Raw genomic sequence first — 20,863 nt, 5'->3', positions numbered from 1 at the left:
TAGAATAGAAATACTTTATTGATCCCTTCGGAGAGCCCTCAGGGAAATTTGGGTCATTCACACAGAAAGGCCAAGGCTCAAAACAGGAACCTTCTCATTATGAGGCAATGGCACTAAGCACTACACCACAGCAGCAGCACAGGAAGTATGTATGCATTTAAATACATTCTTTGAGAACAGGTTTGCCTTAAATGTGCTCTAAACCTTGTCTACCCAAGTGATTTAAATTGGTGGACTAACCCAATCCAAGTTCAAGGACTTGAAGTACATTTTTCAAGGGTGTTCATGAATTCAGCCAAGGTTCAGGCCCTAAACAAGTTGGTTAGCTGATATAATTGATTGTGGGTTTGAAATAAGCTGCAATGATGCTGCAATGAAAATGTCTAATTGTTCTTAATAAATAATATGATTTTGAAGGGGTATTTGAATTATTTGCACTGTTTCCTTACAGCAAGAAAGTTCCTGTTCTGATCCTTGGCCTTCCTGTGTGGAGTTTGCATGCTGCATGTGTGAGCATAAATGGCTGATTGTCTCATTGAGGCTACTGTTCAAATTTATTAATGCAACAAAATTCAGTTAACTCCTGAATACAAATTGCCTCAAATTCTTTTAGATATTTTCAACTTCACAACATGAGCTGTTTCAGGACAAAGCCATAAACCCGAATATATATCCTAATTGTGGTAAATTTAAAATTCTACCTATTATTTACCTTATTTATTTGGATTCACACAAAACCAGAAGGTTTTGTTTATTCTGCTTTACACCCCTTTGTAGAGTCAACTAAAAAACGCTTTGTAGCTTGGTGGCTAAGTTTTATTTTTATTATTTTTTATATGTTTATATAAAAATATATATAATATATATATTATATTTATATTATATATTCTAAATATATATATCATACTATATATATATATTCTCTCTCTTCAGCTCTTTCTTGAGTCATTGGTATTTCTCCATTAATATATAAATTAATAATGGTTGGCAGTTATATACAATGTTTTTGTGAACATAAGTACATCTTAATTCTTCATTGTATTTCGCTGTAATGTTTTGGGCTTTTTAAACGGAACCAATGATTTTCCGCATTAATTAACAAGACACATTGCCCTCATCCTGCGTGAGTTTACCTCATCCTCTTCTCTGCAGTCATGTGACTACATTTCCCACAATCCCCGTCACCTCTGAAAACATCGCGTCATAAAATATCATGGCGGAGTCGTATGAGCATGGGTTCCGCTGCCTACATCTCTTCGTCGATATTTAATGGCTAATTTCTCCAAGTAAAAGGCGTTTTCTTAGGCAGGTATGTTCTTACAAGCAACGCAACACATGTTGACGAAATTTAATGTTTATATATCCGTATTTGCCTTACAGCTTAAGTAATGTCTGACTTGAAGTGTTCTTCGAGCTTAGCGATGTCGAGTTTTAACTTGTTTCGTCCGTTATTGGCGCTTTTATTCGTTATTTGCAGTTGGTTTAAAGTTGTGATAGTTTATTTAACGCACACATTTATTTTGTGTCATCTTATAAATTATATTCGTGCTAAAAAGCCATTTTAGCCCAGCTGTGCTGCCCTGACAGCAGAACAGCTGAGCCTTACATTAATATAGACAAATAGATTAATTATAACCGGGGACGTATGTTAAGCGTTTTAGCATCGCTTCTTTACAGTTTCTACATCGCAGTAGAGCAACCAGAACATAAATGAATACATTTGACACCCCTCACCCTGTCTAGTTATTAGTGTTTAATAATTACTTATATGTAAATCGAGTTGTTCTATTAAAAAAATCTCAAAATGTTCACAGACTAGAAGTATTGAAGTCAGTTCAATTGTACTTACTCAATGTGCATTGTCATAATCTAAAATTTTCTTGTGAAAAAATGTTGCTGTAAAAATTATTTATTTATTTACAGCTAATGCTATATTCTAAAACCATGAATGGTAAAAAAAAGACCACAGAACAAGATATCATACAAGACAAAGCTAGTGTTTTCAGGCCATTTGTTTAGTTTTTACATCCTTATCTGTTTAAGGCAATAAACCTCATAAAATCAGAAAAAAGGGCATTTATTGATCAAAAGTTTGGTCATTTGCAAGAAAAATGGGTAGATTTAGTTTCCTTTATGATACTATAAAATGTGATGTGATCAGCCGCTGTGATGCAGTGTTATCTATTTTCTATGTTGAAATGAATCTTTAATTGAAACACTATAAAAACTAAATATGTAATTCAGGGTTTAACATATTATTTGCTGTAAGTCAATCAGATTGTGTTAACGCAAGATGTTAACAAGTAATTTGCTTTTGGTTTGGATTTTATCACTCTAAATAGTATGCAAAATTTTGAATTGAGATGATAAGTTTATGTCAGTTGGTCTATAACAACACATTAGTCATGCTTGTTTGTTATTGACCAGAGCACCACATGGTTTCCTGCTGAAATTCTGATCTACCTTCATGTACTGTATCTAGGTCACAATGTTTCGCCGTTCAAGATTTAGTGTTCGTCCTAATGTCGGTACTGCTGGGAGAACGGCAACGAGTCAGGAACCCCCTGCTGCAAGTCAGGATCCCAGCGAAACCCCCAAAGAAGCCAGTGAGAGCAACAGTGCAAATGATGTGACAAACAAATCTGTTGTGAGCTTGTCAGAAAAAGGGTGAGTTGTAAAGTGTTTTTTTTTTTAGTTAATTTAGAAACAATAACTTCTAGTTTGTGAGTTTAACAAAAATGATTCTTCCCTACAACTGTTTAGAGACGGAAATGAGCCAAATGGAGATGGAACCAACTTGTCGGCAGCACTCCAGAGAAGGAAGCGCTTTTCTATCAAGCCCAAAGTGGCCCCTGGTCGCCCATCCACCCTGTCCCGGACACCAAAATCTCCTGTCAAAGCAGTCTCTTCAGCACCTGTTGAAGTCTCCAACATAGACCTTTCCAAGCCATCAACATCCAGCCAAGCTGGGACTTCAGCAGTCCCTCATGGACTCCAGTCCCCAAGGCGACGGAGACACTCAGAAGACAGCAAGCAGCACAAAATGCAGCCTGAAGTCATCCCCATGTCCTCTGAGCATTCAGGACCCTCCCCTATTAAAATAGCAGAAGATTCCCCAGAACAAACTCTCGTGTCAGCAGACAGAAACAAACAAGCAGAAAACATTTCAGGCAGACAAGTTAAAGACATTCCTGCCAGACCACCAGATAAAGTGCCACCCTCTTTACTAGATAAAGAAACTTCAGAAATTTCAGAGAAAGCTAAGACTCTTGTATCATCCAAAAATGTGCTTTCACTGCCTCCGTCAGCACTTTCCTTAAGTAAACTCCTGAACAGCCCATCAGACTTACAGAGGCTGGTCAAGGCCCAGAAGCTCAGAGAGCTGCTCAGACAGGAGCGAAGCAAAGAAAAGGTGAGTTCTGCATATTTGGTCAAATGTTTTCTGTAAAATTTATTAACACACGGGTGATGGGAATCCAGCACTGTGCCGGAATTCTGGTGTGGCGCGCTGGTTGATGGGGGAAAAAAAAAAGAAGATAAAAGAAGAAAAAGCTGACTGCTGAATGGAGACCTTTTGCTCTCAGCCATAGCCACTGTTTAACCGTTATTGTTTCTCTAAACATTTTCCCTCTTTTGTTCTTAATGATTCTTCGGTGCTTTTCTGCAACCAGTTTGCGCTTTGCAGCTGCAAGTGATGAGACTGTAACGTCGGCTTCAGATTAGTCAGGAGCAGGTGCAGACATTAAGAGAACCGGATACCTGTTTCTGCACATTATGCTTTCAAAAATTTATATACGCCAGAAGCGGAAAAAGTTTTGTCACGGCACAAGTTGGACACTGTTCATAAAGCAGCTGTGCGAGAAAAGCATGGGTGTTTTGACACCCACACTTTTGATGAGCGAACTCGACATTTTTTTAACATCTGCCCAAACGTTGCTGCACCAGTCGCTCCTGCACGACCCCCTCTCCTCGTCCTCCCTCTCCTGTTGCTCCTGACTCATGACAGGACTGTTGGTGATCAGCTGATCGTGTTCTTTTGTTGTTTGTTTATCGTTCATCACGTGCTGAGGAAGAGGTAACTAGCACGATGTTGACGCAAAATGGTAGCCTGTTTTAATTAGCCATTTGTTTGCATTTATTTGATATTATTTTCATTATTAGCTGAGGTTTGCTGGCGACACAGCGGTAAAATCTGCTGGTTATAATACAGCCAGGTGGATTAAGATCAGATATCTAGAGTGTCAAGATTAAGTTTTCTCTAAATCATTGGTGCTGTGCAGATGTTGGATAGGCAGGTTTACCATGAATGGGGTGAAGGGAAATTATGAACAGGTTCTGAAATACAAATCAGAGTAGAACCCTTCTCTAACCAGGTGGTTCATAGGTAAAATAAAGGATTTATATGCAGGGGCGGGTCTAGAAAGTTTTTAATGTGGGGGCCAGGCTGGGGCACCGACTAAGGAAAGGTGGGCACAAATGAAAATAAAAAAAAAAGTTGTGCATCAAAGGGTTAGACTGAACTGTTAATGTGCTAAACCACGCAGCCACACCGTACCTGATGATGCTACCAAGAACAGCTTTATAGAAAAAGAACATGATCGCAGGTCAGACCCCAAACAGCTTGAGTCTGTGTAAGAAATGAAGCATTTTCTCTAGTCTGCAGCACAGATAATTAACATGGGCATGCCAGCACAGGATATAGTAGTATATTCACTTTATCAATGACTTTTTAGTAACTTTACTTTTGGATATTAAAATCATTTCATGTGTGAGTACCACATTGTAGTCATATGGAGTTATACTAGTACCATCATTTTTATGTACTGCTGTACCATAACCACAAATCTGGCTTTGCCTAAGGACATTTTTTTGCTTGTAACCAATTTAGAAAAAGAAATTGAAATAGAAAAAGTGTTGAAATCAAAAGGACGTTATTGTGGAAAAAGGTGTAATGTGTTATGCGCAATAATATTTGGTTGAAATTTAGTGGTGTCCATTGAGGAACCACTACAATAATGTCCAGGTTTAGGATTTATTTATTTTATGCCATCACCCCTGTTAACATAAATAATGAATGTTTATTATGTTGCAGAAAATCAAGAAAGATAAAACCCGTGCAAAGGAATTTACTTTAGATCCCACAAAAATGACCATGAGAGACTTAATTCATTATCTGCCAACATCCAACCCCATGATGTAAGTATCTCGCAGTTTTGTCAAGCTTAAGTGACATTTGATCTTTCATATCGATTGTCAAGAATGTTGCTTGATGAGAAATAATTTTATGATTTTTTTCAGGTCTAGTTTAGAAGACTCAGCTCAAGAGGATGAGACTGTGGTCCCACCCTCACCAGCAAGAGAAGAGTAAGTTGATGTCATCGTAACATTACTGGAGTTTTATTGATGTTGAACATTTTTGACAAAAAGTAATTTGTCTGACTTTAAATGAGTTTGAAAAATGTTTATTCTAGTTTTCTTTTTTAAGTTTTCATGTTTTGTGTCTAACTGAAACTGTATTGTGTGTTTACAAAACGAACTAAAACTAATTAAAATGAAAACGTTTTCATTTTTTGTAAATTTATTTCATACATAAGCCCTCGGGGTTGATATGAAATCTATTTTTTCGCTCTGCCGGATTTACGCCAGGTGTCTGCGTCGTACGGCGTGGCGTCACGTGTCAACAGCGTGTCCGCCCTCGCTGGCTAGCGTGATGCTATGGAGAAAGTTAGGAGAAAGCGAGGAGAGTCCTATTTAGGATTTCTTTCATTATGATCATGTCAAAGATAAAAGTGCCTTGTAGAAGAAGCAGGTGGTAAAATATGTGGAAGGAAAAATCACGAATCTGAAAGTCCATTTAAAAAGCTGCACGAGAAGGCTAACCAGGAGTACCTGGACCAGGTAGCCTCTCTGCCCCCCTCCCCGGAAAGAGAAGCTTCAGCCAGGCCGAGCAGCATGGGGGAGGAACGGGAGTCACAGGCACACTGTCAGTTACACACACACAGAGACACGCATGCGCGCACACACACACACACACGCAAATAGACCTACACACAGTCACACGCAAAATCTTGAAAAGCTGAATTTGAGAGGCTTAAATTAGTTTTTGTTTACAATGCTGGACAGCATGTTATGTATGTTTAGCATAGAAGACAAGGCCGTTTATTTGTATTGAACATTTCATGTACAGGACAATTCAAAGTGCTTTACATAAAACAAAAGCATCACAGATATTAAGAAATAGTAAAAGACAGCAACACATAGCAAGAACCACAATAAAATCATAAATTACATTAAAATCATTAAATGCATGATAAGTTAAAAAAGTTAGGATGCAGATTTCGTGCATAGGTGCATGAGAAAATGTTTTTAACCTGCATTTAAAAATGTCTACATTTGGTGAAAGTTTAATCTCCACTGGCAGTTTGTTCCACTTGTTTGCAGCATAACAGCTAAATGCTGCTTCTCCATGTTTAGTCTGGACTCTAGTCTGGACTCTGGCCTGGACTCTGGCCTGGACTAGTTGACCAGAGTCTTTGGATCTAAGAGCTCTGCTAGGTTTATATTTGAACATATCACAGATGTATTCTGGGCCTAAACCATTCTGGGATTTGTAAACGATCAGAAGAGTTTTAAAATCTATTCTGTGACTGACTGGAAACCAGTTTAAAGATTTTAAAACTGGTGTGATGTGTTCAGATCTCTTAGTCCTTGTTAAAACTCTAGCAGCAGCGTTTTGAATGAGCTGCAGAAGTTTAATGCTCTTTTTAGGAAATCCTGTTAAAGACCAGTACAGTAATCCAGTCTACTGGAGATGAATGCATGGATGAGTTTCTCCTGGTCTTTCTGGGAGACTAAACTTTTAATTCTGAAAAGAAAAGAAAAGCACATCAGCATCCAGCTGACATACATCAGTATGTTAACCAGCAGCTGGCTCTGTGTTCTACCAGACACGTATAAAATATTCGCTGCTTTATCATGTCCTATATAACATGTGACACTATAACACTATATAAAAAGTGTGGTCACATCACCTAATTGAGACTGAATGATTCCAATCAGCCTCTATTTCTACACTTATCACTCTACAGACATGATGGCAGTAATGTGCATAAAATGTACATGTTGCCGGTCTGACATGCTTCCATTCCTTGATACTTGAAGGTCTCCAGAGCGAGTACAGGAGCCTGAAGTCCTGCCTACCAAGGTGAGTTCAGGAGAAGAGGAGATGCATGAGGAGGAAGTGGCAGAAGAAGAAGCGGACGAAGAAGCACTCATGGTTCCTCAGGTCAAAGTAGCCGAAGATGGCTCACTGATCATTGATGAAGAAAGGTCAGTGTATTTTTATAGTATTTCATTTTTTCCCTCTTAATTTCTGCATGATAATGATCTTGGAGAAAATCAAGCAGTTTCTTTAGTTTTATTACAAATTTATAACCTCCGTTTCAGCTTAACAGTGGAAGTCCAGCGAGCCAAAGGGCCAAACCCAGCTCAGGACCGCGACCCCATCTTTGAACGTGGCTCCACTACAACTTACTCAAGTTTCAGGAAAGGGACTTACACAAAACCCTGGTCCACAGAAGGTTCGCTGATTTAATTTATTAATTTCTGCAGCACATGTTGGTTTTTGGATGCTTCTTTTACATTTGCTTTTTCTTTGGTTTTCATCAGAGACAGACATGTTCTACCTGGCAGTTAGTATGGTGGGGACTGACTTTTCCATGATTTGTCAGCTGTTTCCACTCAGATCTCGATCAGAGATAAAGGTCAGTGATGGTGCTGCTGATTGAGATGCATTTAAAAAGCCTGATAATAAAGAAGCAACACATTTGTTGTCTCAATATGCATTTTTGTTTTTTAACTTTCAGAACAAATTCAAGAGAGAAGAGCGACAGAATTCATGGAGGATTGACAAGGCTTTCAGTAAGCCTGCTGGTTAAATATAACATGAAATATTTCTAGTTTAATGTTTGCATTTCGATGCTTTGTTACTTACTGATTGTTGTCTCACAGGAGAGCGGCGTAAACTGGACATAGAGTACTTTTCTAAGCTGCTGGAGAAAATTTTGGAGGTTCAGAAGGACAGGAAGAAACTCAAGTCGCTTTCTAGGAAAAACTCCACCAAGAGTAGCAAAACTAAAGCAAAGGGTAACATGCTTCATATCGTGTTGTGTCTTAGTCTTACCTTGGTCTCTCAGTTTTGTGACTTTGTAATTTAATCACCACAGGCAAAAAATCTGAAAGGAAACTGAGCGATGTGGAGGAGGAAGAAGATAATGAAGTTCCTGACTTGGAGGAAGAAGCACAGAAAGAGAATGAGGACCAGTGTAATGAAGGAGGAAGCCCTGCTGTTGAGTTCAAGAAGAAACGCAAAAGGAAGAAAAAAGATGACGCACTGACTGAGGAGCTAAGTGGCAAGAAAAACAAAACGGATGTCAAGAGCAACGAGCAAAGTACCAGAACATTTATTTTTTTAAATAAAAGTGTTATACGAGCATGAGCATGTCAATATAGGACCACTATCTTTTTACTTTGCTGGCAAGCAATGTCTAAGATACTAAATCTGCTGTATCTAAGCTCATGATAATTTTTTTTCCTTCAGATATATGCCAGTTTCTCCTTTGGTTGCTGCTTGCTGCTAACTTCAGTTTTCATTTTATCTTCTCAGGTGAAGCTGGAATACCTGAAGACTCTGAGGCAGCACTTCCTGAGAACCACATAAACTTAGACATGTAATGTTTAACAAATTATGTTTTCAATTAAGTCTTTTTGTGAATTGCAGTAGCATTGACAATCCTTGTCTTCTCCTAATATTCAGGACTGAAAAGACTCCAAATGTGAATAAAGCCAAGGACACAGCTGTCAAGCCAGCCAAGCTTTCACGGTGCAGAGCACCAAAACCACTGCTGCCTCTGGGTTTGAAAAGAGGTAAAAAGCCAGCACCTTCAACAAAGTCCAAAGAAACAGTGTCTGAGAAGGAGGATGAGTGTGAAAGTGATGGAGCCTCTAAAGAACAGGTTATTTCTATTTAGATTCATAAAACCATTCCACATCTTCTGACTTTGTCTCACAGTGAATTTTGCTGATGTTCTAGGTAAATAAAGATGAAGTACCTCTAAGACAAGGCAGACAGGGGAAATCTCCTAGTGATGACTTTTCTTCTGAAGAAGAAGATGCAACAGTTAAACCTCAGAAACCAACCAGGTATAAGATTTTATGCCCTCATTGGAAATTTCCCATCTAATGCTACACAGAGGAAAATTCTCAAAGGAGCTGTTTTCTTTTATATTACTCACATTTTTCTTTGTGAAAATGTGCTTTGTAGATATGGCAGAGTGCCCAAACCCATCCAGCCCTTGAACTATCCCTCCAAAGAGGATCAGCCCTCATCTGCATCTGACACTACTCCTGCCTCACCTTCTGCCTCACAATCTAAACCCAAACACACAGCCAAGAGGGGAAAACCATCAAACCCCCAATCAGCCCAGAAGTCCAAAAAACCCAAACTTGTCACCCTGAGGTCCTCCAAATCAGACTTCAGTGATGATGAGGATGAATGTCAGTGGGAGGATGTACATATGCCATTTGCATGTAGCTCCAGTAAAGACAGCGATGCCTCTGTGTTTGTGCCTGCCAGCATAGATGCCTCAAATTCTGAGATTTTAGAAGTGGATGAGAATATGGTGGAGGTAAGAAGAGCAGTTTCTGCATAACATGTGGCACAGATACACACCATTCATTCATTTTATTTTTACATTTTTCTTATTACAAACATTTTTGTGTTCTGTATTATTGTTTCTTTATTGCATGGTTTTACATCACATATTTTAAACTACTACTTTTGACTCCTCCCTTCCCACAATTAGCTTGATATCTTGGCCAGTATGCCTGATGTGCTGGGCATCTCCCAAGATGCAATGTGCCCTGATTCCTTTTGTCAGCAGGCACAACATGAGACAGGCACTGCTGAGCCATGTGAACATCAGTTGGACCTGTTGGTTGTAAGTGACCGATGCCTAAAATGTAGTATCAGTCAAATTTAATCATGATCCCCAGTTACACCTATTAGTTTAAAACTATTTCAAAGTTCTAATCCTAAAGAACCCATGTTGAAGTGCATCCATATGTTTTGTTTTTCCATTTCCTTTTTTAGTGCATTTATTTGTTTTGTGGTCAGTTGGCTCAACTATGACTTTGAATCATTTCTAGTCATGCATAGTGTTGCATATGCAAAATGTTTTGAGTATGAACAATGATTAATACAGTCACTAGATCTAATTTTCCTACCATAGTTTACTTTATGTTGCTAGATCACGATCACATGTAGGCAATAAGTTGTGAAAGTGTGACAGACATTCAAATGCAGCGTGCAGCAAGAAGGATACACTCAGCAAATGGTGCATGCTACTTATAAAAAAAAAAAAAAAAAAACACATGAAATGATTCAGAAGACCAGAGCTGATGTCCTCTGGAGTTTTTCTGACAGTTGTTCTTTAAATCCTGCTTTTGCAGGTGATATAGAAGCATAGCAGAAAATGACTAATCAAAGTCAATTTAAACCTGCAAATCTTCACCTAGTATCAATAACAACACAGCTGTTAATATTGAAGCAGATCAGGACAGTGGTTGTCAAAATAAAGTTTAAACACACACACATACAGTAATATTTGTTTAGATGCTGAGCTGAAGGAATTGCAGTCGACTCTTTTGTTTAATCAACTGAAAATGTAAAACAAAGATGACAATGAAGTGTAACTGGGGCAACCATATGTTTTGTTTTGCCTTGTAAGTAAAGATTGTAACATCACTTGTATTGTCTGTTTTTGCCTTATAGGATGTAATAGACTATCTTTCTACTGAACACACAGAAGGTATGTTGTATGTTTATTCTTAGAAGACTGTGACGAAACATATTTTAGGACTGTTTTTATAATGTAAAACTTTTTATTTCAGTATCTCAAGATGAGAGCTACAACGAGGCTGCTCAAACCCTTTTGACCATTGGCAACCTGGGTCATGTCTCTCAGTCAGCGAGTGAAACAGCTGTACATGATTGCACAACAGGTTGGAAACACCTAAGCCACAGAATCCCTTATATTGTTATGAGCTTTAGTTTGTTTGAGATTGAATTATAATGCATTATGTTTAATTCCAGGGACAACATCAGCTGGTGTGAAAGAGTCCAGCCACCTTGAGGAAGAGATTGTGTCTCCAGAGCTAAAGCAACATGTCACTTCTGTGTCTGCAGCATTGGGTCTAGAAGCAACAGAAACAGCTGCCTCTTTGGATTTACAAAGCAACGTAACACACTGTGATGAAAAGCCTCATATTACAGTCATTGAGCTGAAGAGTACTTGTGATCCAGAACCTGCCCCTCAGTTACAGTCAGAACCAGACAAGTCAAATAAAAATTCTCCGTTAACCGTGACCGGACGTTTTTCTAAGGTAAAACCCAAACCAAACCTTAGCCGAACTGCAAGGACTGCACAACCAGTAGAGCAAACAGAGACCTCAAAAGAAAAACAAGATGAGGAGAGCAACACACTTGCTCCCAATCTTTCTCAAGTCAGTGAGCCAATATCTGTTACTCAAAAAATGGCCCCAAAGAAATCAGACTCTGCTCAAGCATCATTGAAACATGACATTTCCATGACTGAAGTTAAACTAATAGAAGAGTCATCTGGCATAAATGAAAGGTTTGACGATGAGGTAGAATCAGTTGCAGCAACATCAGACCAGAATTGCTCTGTAATCCAGAGCAGCTGCTCTTCTGAATCTCATTCAGAACCCGGCAAGGATCAGGCCACCAGGGATGCTGAGTCAACATCTGATGGTACAGCAGCTGAGGCTGGTTTACATGAGCCTTCAACTTCAGACTCTGCTATGACAGAAGTTGTGCAAGAATCATTCGTCGGATCTGCCCTGGTCCAAGAGAGCAGTGATAAATGCCCCATGTCACCTGCAGAAAATTTATCTGTTAGTCAAAATGAAGGGAGTAAAACTGTAATTACACAGCAGTCCAAAAGGAGTAGGTTGCCAAAAGTCAAACCCAGACCAAACCTACCACAGACATCAAAAACTACAAGGTCTAAACCTCAAACCACGGAACAGACTGCAGAGAAAGACTCTCATCCAACTCCAAACCCAGAATTCCACAAAACAGCAGAACTACAGTCACAACAAACATGCAGCCCACCTTCAACTTCTCAACCCCCAGAGGAGCTGCCTGCAAGCACAGAGATGAAGACATGTGTTGAACATGTTGATCAAGCAGTATTAGATGTAGCAAAACCAGATCTGACCATCACAGAAATCCAGAACCTCCCCAAAGTCCAGCTTCAGGCAGTTGGAGAGACCTCTGGAAACACAGGGTCAACCTTTTCATTAATAGAAGAAAACTTAACATCTCATGCTGCAACAACTGAGACTAGTAGTAACAATGTGGTGTTAACTGACCTCGAACTGTTAGAACCTCAAGTTGGACAAGGCCTGAATGTAGATTCAGCTCTGGCTCAAGAAGGAAGTGGCAATCCTGCTGCAGTCTTTAGATCTGTAGAGGAGTTTAAAGTAAGTCAAGAAGATGCTAAAGCTGTATCTAAATCTCCATCAAGGAGGAGTCGAATACAAAGAATTAAACCCAAACCAAACCTACCACAGACATCAAGAGCTGCCAGGTCTAAATCCGAAATCACTGAGCAGCCAGCTGAACAAGACTCAAGTCCAAGTCCAAATCCTCAACAAGCAAGAATTCTCCCCTCTGAAAAACCAAGTGAAAGCACAGATCCTGCTTCACTTCCTGAATTACTGATTTCAGACCCTGTTTTTAAAACCACAGATGAGCTGTCTGTGGATGAGGAGAAAACAACTCGGCTGATTGATCAGACAGACATGGAGGCAACAACATCAGATCAAAGTACCACAGAGAACCAGAAATCTGAAGTCCAGCTTGAGCCCAGTAGGGAGCAGACCACTAGAAACAAAGGGCCAGTTTCTGAGTTTATAGACAAAAACCTGATATCTCATACTGAAACAGGTCAGAGTAGTTGTAACAAAATGGTGACATTTGACTCAGGAATCGAAACACAACACGTTGGTCAGATGTCACATGGAGAATCTGCCTCGGTCCAAGAACAGAGTGATAGCCCCCTGGTGCTGCCAGTCCGTAAACAAGATGTTGAAGCTGCATCTGCTTGTCACTTGAGGAGAAGCCGATCACTTAAACCCAAACCAAACCTAGCACAGACATCAAGAGCTGGGAGATGTAAACCTCAAGCTGCAAAAGAGCCAGTGGAGAAGGAATCAATTCCAAATCCTGAATTGCATAAAGAGACAACAGCAGATATGGAACCACAACAACCATGCACATCCTCCCCTGAAAAGCAGAGTGAAAGCTCCAATCCTGCTTCAGTCTTAGAACCATTTCATGCTACAGGGCACATGGCTAAACCTGCTGGTCAGATGGACATTGACTCACCTACATCAGATCATGTCGTGCAAGGGAAGCTGAACTTCCCTGAAGTCCAGCTTGAGCACACTAGCCAGCAGACCACCATATATAAAGAGTCAACCTCTGATGTCACAGATGCTCTACATGATGAAATAAATGAGAGTAGTCCTGACCAAACACTCACAGAATCACAAGCTGGACAGGAGTCAAATGTAGATTCAGCTGCAGTCAAAGAAGGTAGCAGTAATCCTGCCACTATCATTACGCCTATAGAGCATTTACAAGTTACTCAAGACAGCAGCACAGCTGCATCTGCTTGTCTGTTGAGGAGGAGTCGATTACAAAAACTTAAACCCAAACCAAACTTACCACAGACATCAAGAGCTGCAAGGTCTAAACCCCAAACTGATAAAAAGTCACCAGAGAAGGGCTCAAGTCCAAATTCAGAATCTGACATAACAGCAGAGATGATACCTCAGCCATCATGCTCCGCTTTGCCTGAAAAACAGAGTCAAAACACTGATGCTGGACTTGTTGATAAGGTAGACTTGGGTGTTCCAACATCAGATCAGGGTGCCTCAGTGAAAGAGAATGTCTTAGACGTCCAGTCAGGACCTGTTTTGGAGCTGGCCAACAGAGAGACAATGAAAACTTGTGAGTTCCCCGAAGAAAAAGTGACACCAAGTGTTGAGACAACAGAGAGCAATTTAAATAATGTGACATCAAACTTTGCACAATCTGTGCTTAAAGTCACAAAAGACCCTGTCTCACCCGTGCAGCTTATGGTCAAACCTCAGATCTCCACCTCTAGATCTGAATCCACTGACGACACAGTAACAGAGGTAGAAGCACAGCCAACTTGCAGTACTTCTCCTTTAGAATCATCAACCACAGGCTGTGCTTCAGATTCAGTTCCATCGCTGGAATTAACTTCAAGTCCTACACACACAGCGGACATATCTTCAGCTGAAGAACAACTGAAGAAAAATGTTAGAGTTGGACAAGTCTTGACTTCTGCTTGTTTAGAGCAAAACGTACCTCAAAAAAGGCAGCGGTTTCCCAAGCTCAAACCCAAACCAAATTTAGGATCACCCAGTAGAATTACCCTCAGAAAACTAGAGGCAGGTGATTGTTGTAAACCTTCAGAAGACCGGCACATGGATAGCTCATCTATAATATTAGAAGAGTCTGGAGGCCATAGACGTGGCACAAAGATTACAGTGGAAAAGGAGTCAGCTGTGGACAAACTGCCAAATGATCAAGCAGCAGAGACAAGGCTTGCTTCACATGAGGATGTTAAGATGGACATGCCCACTAAAGTTGCATCATCAAACAACCAACCAATAACCAATCTAACTGCAGCTTCAGATGTCCAGTCTTCAACCCAAGATAATTCCTCTGACTCCAGAATAAATCCCTTATTCACCTCTGCTGCGAGCCCCACATGTTCTCAGAGAGACTCATCTGTCCAAAGGTATGACATGTTTTCATTTCTCTGTCCAAAAGAACAATGCTTGCAGTTTAGCCTTGATTTCTTTTACACATCTGTATGTTTGATAGGAAATATAAATACATTTTTTATCTAGTGACAGTCCTTATATCTCTTCTTAAAGTATGGATCATACAGAGTTGACTGATTCTTCTAAGACATCAAACAAACCTCAAACTCGTAGAGGCCGACTTGTTAAACCCAAACCCAACCTACGATGCAGCAGTCGTCCTAAACAGCCCCTGCACTCAACAGAAGCAGGTTCGATACTAAAGAAAGTTCCTTTATCTTAAGCAGTGCTGAACCAGGTTACTGTCATTAATAGATTATGGGTGATAAACATTTTCTTTGTTCCCCACAGACTCTGACAGTGGCTCCCAGGTTGTAGATTCTTCAGTTGATGAGAAACCTGAATCTGAGCTCAGACCTGACCACCAGGAGTCAGTAGAGACATTTACAGATAAACTGGGTTTCATAGACTCCGGTTCAAATGATGCGCAGGTGTCTGTGGGTGGTGTGGCACACGTAGCTTCTTCACAGGTAAGATGTACATTAATCATGTAAAATGTTTGTGTTATTTATTTACGTGTTTGTTAGTAGTTTTATAAATTTGGGCCTTCAAACTAAATGTAATATTTTCTTTTACTATTTTTCTCTCAGCAACATTTCACCTAATAAAATTTATCTTGAGTGTCCAAAATCATCAGGCTAATTTGCAAATAAACAGTTAATGTTTTACAGTTATTAAATCAACACAAAATAATGTTAATTAGGGGTGTGCCATCTAGGGCACCTCATTATTTGATTAGATTCCTATTCGATAATTAAACAATTTTCAATACATCTTTTTTCCCCATTCAGATGTTTTTTCCTTAACTCCATGGCTTCTACTTAATGCTCAATTTTCAGAAATTAATCTAAATTTAATAAAAGTTTATTTGTCTTCAAGGGTCAATTTAAAAGGGCACAGTGAAACAGCATGAAGGCATTGTAGTAAATAAATAGAAATAGAAATAAAGAGAAAAATAAAAAACGAAATTGTATGATATTGTAAATTTAATAAACCAAATTTCCATGTGTACAGTATTAATAAAACAGATTAACAGTTTTGTCATGTTTAGATATTTGGTTCTGAATAAAAAATAAATGCCTCTGATCTAGCTGAATATAGTTTATTAGCAATGTATATGTGTGTGTATATATATGTATATATATATATATATATATATATATATATATATATATATATATATATATAGATGTGGAGAAACTGTACTTCACAACTTTTGCTTTTGGTAGGCCGCAAGATGATTCACTTTACTTACTATGTAAGATGCCAGCAACGGGATATAAACACACCAGTTCAATGAACGCGCACTGTTGCTGATTTAGCAACACAAGAGGATACTCTATTCTATTCTATTCTATTCTATTCTATTCTATTCTATTCTATTCTACAGTCATTTAGCAGATGCTTTTATCCAAAGCGACTTACATTTGAGAGTAAGAACAACACATGCATGGATTCAAACAAGATGGGACATCATAATTAAGTGGTAGTTAGACTGCTGTGAGTCCAGTTGGACCCAGGTGCTGTCATGTAGTGCTAGAGGCAGTGCAAATTTTTTTATTTTATTTTTTTTGTAAGTCATTTTGTTTAAATACAAGATCACGACTTCATCAAACAATATCAACTCGGGCATAAGTGCACACAGCTTATTCAGTATATGGTTGAACCAAAGAGCTGGACAAATCTTTCAAACTCATTCTGAGTAGAAGAGTTAAGCTAAGCGCGGAAATGCTCCTTAAACAACAGAGTCTTTAGTTTGCTCTTAAAAGTGGATAAAGACTCTGCGGATCGGACGGAGTTTGGTAGATTGTTCCACCACCGGGGCACAACAGAGGAGAAGAGTCTAGCTACTGATTTTGCGCCGCGTTGTGGTGGGAGCACTGGGTGTTTTTTGCTGGCAGAGTGTAAGTGTTGAGAGGGAGTGTAGCGCTGGATTAAGGAGTGAAGGTAGACCGGAGCCGTTTGGGTTATTGTTTTGTAAGCCAGAAGCAGAGCTTTGAATTTGATGCGTGCTGCAACAGGAAGCCAGTGGAAAGCGATTAGCAGCGGAGTGACATGAGCTCTTTTGGTTGAAGACCAGACATGCTGCTGCATTCTGGATCATTTGCAGAGGTTTAACTGAGCATGCGGGCAGGCCAACCAGTAAGGAGTTGCAGTAGACAATGCATTAAATGACCAGAGCCTGGACCAGGAGCTGTGCCGTGTGTTCAGTCAGGTAGGGTCTGATCCTCCTGATGTTGTAGAGAGCAAATCGGCAAGATCGAGCAACCGAGGCAACATGGTCCTTAAAGGTCAGCTGGTTGTCTACCATGACACCAAGATTCCTGGTAGAAGATGTAGGCACAAGCGTGATAGATTCAAGCTGCACGCTTATCTGTGACGGTAAGGAAGGATTGGCTGGAAAGACATTAAGCTCAGTCTTCGACAGATTTAGCTGAAGGTGGCGATCTTTCATCCATGTGGAGATATCAGCAAGGCATGCTGATATTCACATTGAGACGGTTGTGTCGTCAGGTGGGAAAGAAAGGAAAAGCTGAGTGTCATCTGCATAGCAGTAGTAGGAGAAACCATGAGAGTTAATGACTGCACCAAGTGAGGAGGTGTATAGTGAAAAGAGAAGAGGGCCAAGCACCGAGCCCTGAGGCACCCCTGTTGTCAGCCTATGTGATCTGGACATTTCCCCTTGCCAAGATACTTTGAAGGATCTTCCTGTGAGGTAGGACATAAACCGATATTATCAGCGGAAGAGAGGAGAAGAAAGAAAGTGACAGAATAAGCAATAGGACGATATAGGACTGATTTTTACTGTCCATGTATTACCTGTCAGTACAAAAATGTCCACCGTTTGTGCTGTATTTCACATTGATTGTGTGTGTGTGAGTAAACTTAACAGATTAAGCACATTTATCATAGTTTTAACATCATTAACAATAACAGAATAATTTCTATTTATTTATTTATTAATATTTTGGACCAGATTATATTAAGTGCACCTAAAACAAATTTATCCTAGATTTTTGTTCTTCACTGTTTAGCCTGCTCTTAACAAGGTCAGTTCTCTGCAGGTTTGTGCAGAATCTGCAGAATAGCAATGTTTTATGGAGATACTGATTTTCTTTTGAGAAAAACCCCCAGAAAGGGTAAATGGTTAAGACGGGGGATGAAAAGGTGATATTCAGTAGTTGACATATATAAACATATTCATACAAATGAAACAACTTGTGTAAAACCAAAGCAGGTGCTACAGATTTGGAATCATATCTGATTAAAAAGGTTGTGGAGAACTGTGGTCTCGAACCAAATAAACGTTATTCTAAGTCACAGCTTTGATCAAGGATGGAGTGTAATGCCTGTCAAGAAGCTGATAAGCTGCTACTTATCCTTAAATTTCTTCCTTTGATTTCTTCAATCCTAGAACACATTAACATCAAGTATAGAACGGATCCAAAGTTATCCGCTTTTATCACAGAGTAAGTCTGCTATAAAATGTACTTCTTTCACATTATTTTGTTTTAAATATACTGCCTATAATGTTCAGTTTTTGAATAAATCCTGCCTATTTTTTTTCCCCCAGTACTGCCAGAGCAGGTGCCTTCAGATCCCGATGAACCATTCTTCATCCTCTCTCTGACAGAGATCCCAGTCTCTTCGACAGGAGAGGTGCTGAACAGTACAGCTGAGCACCTCTCTTATCTTCCTGTAACAGATGCATCAAAACAGCAGCCAATGTTAGTGTCTGTGTTTAATTGCTAGCCATCCATGGGGACGTGGGGGTGATGTTTGGTGTCTAATTCTGCACCTTCTTCACCATTGGCAGTGCTCCTGGAGAGAGCTCTACAGCAGGAGATGGGTCAGTCTCTGATGTTCCTGCGCCTACCTCCACAAAAGAGGGTGATGCAACAGGTGTATTTAATGTTAAAGACATTAGTCCAGGTCCAACTGCATATATAAGTGAAGCTGAAAGAAGCAATTTGAGTCTGCAGAAGGATCCAGTGGCTCTACAAGGTAATTTGAATTTTCTATTATTTTTTGGGTAATGAGGTATTATGGAGAGTTATTTATTAATTTGTGTGTTAATGGAGCAGGAAATTCTCCAGTTAAATCAGAGATTGTGGACAGTAAAGAGACTGATACCCCCCCATCAAAGCAGAGACTAAGAGACAGTGGCAGAAAAGGTATGAAGCAGATCAATATGTACTCAGCATGTTCACTCTCAACAAATTGGACACATCCTTTTTATCCTCATCCTGTCTCTTTAACCAGCCAAACTGCCAGGTAAGTCCAATACTAGAAAGAAGAAACAAATGACCCCTGCTGCCACTGAAACAAAGTCGCCCACCTCCCAAATAAGCAGCACGCAGGACTCCGACTGTCATGAGTTTTCTGTCGAAACTGTCAGTGGTGATAAGGAGACTCTGGCTCGTGGGAAGGAGCTTGACACTAGCTTGGGTTTACAAACTGCGCAAAGTGGTGGGAGAAGACATCGGAACAGGTGATTAAAAAAGGGGATATAATTAGTTAAAATCTCAATACTTTAAGCAGTTGTAATGTTTGCATATAAATAAATTTGTCCCCCCCCCCCCCCTTTTTTTTTTTTCCCAATACCCAGAAAAGCCATAGATTTCCCCTCCTACGTTTCTGAAACAAAAGTCACTCCACCTGGGAAAGCTGCATCTCAGAGAGCGAAGGTGAAAACTCCATCTGCAGCAGGAAAATCTTCAGAGCACGATGTCGCTCCCACACAAAGTTTTAACCAGACATCAAAGAAGTCCCACTCAACATCTACTACATCACCAGCACAATCACTAAGTATCGACCAGACATCCGACCACAGACCCATCTGTTCAGATCCAGCTCCCAGCACCTCGTACAGTACAGAGGTAATGAGGATACAAATGGATGCTAGCTGCCTAAATATACACCCTGATTGAGTCGATTAAAGCTAATTTTTTGTTCTTTGCAGGCTTCGGCTTCCCAGGAAAAGGATTGTGCTGAGAGCTGCTCTTTAGAAGAGGAACCTACCGTCGTGTCTCAGTACTTCTTTAGTGACATTTTCACTGAAGTAGAAGAAAGATAAAAGCTACAGGCTTGCTTTTAGAAAATATTTTCTTCCTAAGTTGGCTTTGAGTGTTAATTTATAGAAGTAAGTCATAATACTTTATTTACTGTTAAATGGTATTTTCATTTTCACAAGCACTTTGGATTTGTACAGTAGGTTTAATTTACTAAAATGTGTTTTTAAAAGTTTGTTAAATGAATATTTAAGCAGCGTCACAATGAATAGTTAAGCAAACTATTTAAACTCGAGGTGGCAGCAGAATATTTCATAATGCTTCAGGTCTCAATTTTCATTAAGCAGCTGTGAAAATGTAAATATTGTAAAGGTTCATATGGTTTTGATTAGTTTTTTATTTTCTACTTTTGCTGTTTGGTATATTTCCCCACATAGCAATGACCGCTGAACAAATATAAAACATATTAACTCAGCGACGTGTACAGTTTTTTATCTCTTCTGTGCGTTGGTAAACGGACTCCACTTAAAGTTGAGTTTTGTTCTGTTTATTGTAGACCTGTTGAGTATTAAAGAGAGTACCTTGTACAGCTGTGCAGCTTTCAGATTATGTTTGATACTTCAAGGGGAAATTACACGCTAAACAAAAGTTTACGCTAAACAATGTGTTACATGTAGTGACATCTAGTGGTATCAAATACAAACTTCAGAAAACATTGAATTTAAATCAGTGAGTGCGAGCGACTTGCTGCAGAGCCTGTCTGGTTTTTCCCTGATCTACATGGGAGTGTAGTGAGAACAGGGGACCTACCTTAGATCCCCTAGTATTTGTTCTAAGCTAGTGTAAGC

The 20,863-nt window shown here is 39.6% G+C and overlaps 1 protein-coding gene across 1 annotated transcript; it reads left to right on the top strand.

Annotated features, from left to right (window-relative positions):
• The first annotated feature begins 1,222 nt into the window (after nucleotides 1-1,222).
• LOC121629878 (transcription factor TFIIIB component B'' homolog) lies at nucleotides 1,223-20,490 on the top strand. Its single transcript, XM_041969765.1, has 28 exons — nucleotides 1,223-1,309; nucleotides 2,483-2,667; nucleotides 2,764-3,412; nucleotides 5,093-5,196; nucleotides 5,299-5,364; nucleotides 7,162-7,329; nucleotides 7,447-7,580; nucleotides 7,669-7,763; nucleotides 7,866-7,920; nucleotides 8,011-8,145; nucleotides 8,226-8,450; nucleotides 8,666-8,729; nucleotides 8,816-9,014; nucleotides 9,092-9,201; nucleotides 9,323-9,686; nucleotides 9,864-9,998; nucleotides 10,832-10,868; nucleotides 10,951-11,061; nucleotides 11,153-14,918; nucleotides 15,058-15,194; nucleotides 15,295-15,473; nucleotides 18,419-18,473; nucleotides 18,578-18,731; nucleotides 18,821-19,008; nucleotides 19,089-19,178; nucleotides 19,267-19,495; nucleotides 19,613-19,883; nucleotides 19,967-20,490. Exons 2-28 carry the CDS (start codon nucleotides 2,489-2,491, stop codon nucleotides 20,078-20,080), a joined length of 8,013 nt encoding a protein of 2,670 aa, XP_041825699.1. The 5' UTR covers nucleotides 1,223-1,309; nucleotides 2,483-2,488; the 3' UTR covers nucleotides 20,081-20,490.
• Nucleotides 20,491-20,863: the final 373 nt, after the last annotated feature.

The sequence above is a fragment of the Melanotaenia boesemani genome, chromosome 19 (assembly GCF_017639745.1).
Source record: "Melanotaenia boesemani isolate fMelBoe1 chromosome 19, fMelBoe1.pri, whole genome shotgun sequence".
In the NCBI taxonomy this organism is placed as follows: domain Eukaryota; kingdom Metazoa; phylum Chordata; class Actinopteri; order Atheriniformes; family Melanotaeniidae; genus Melanotaenia; species Melanotaenia boesemani.
This window is presented reverse-complemented; position numbering and strand designations above follow the sequence as displayed.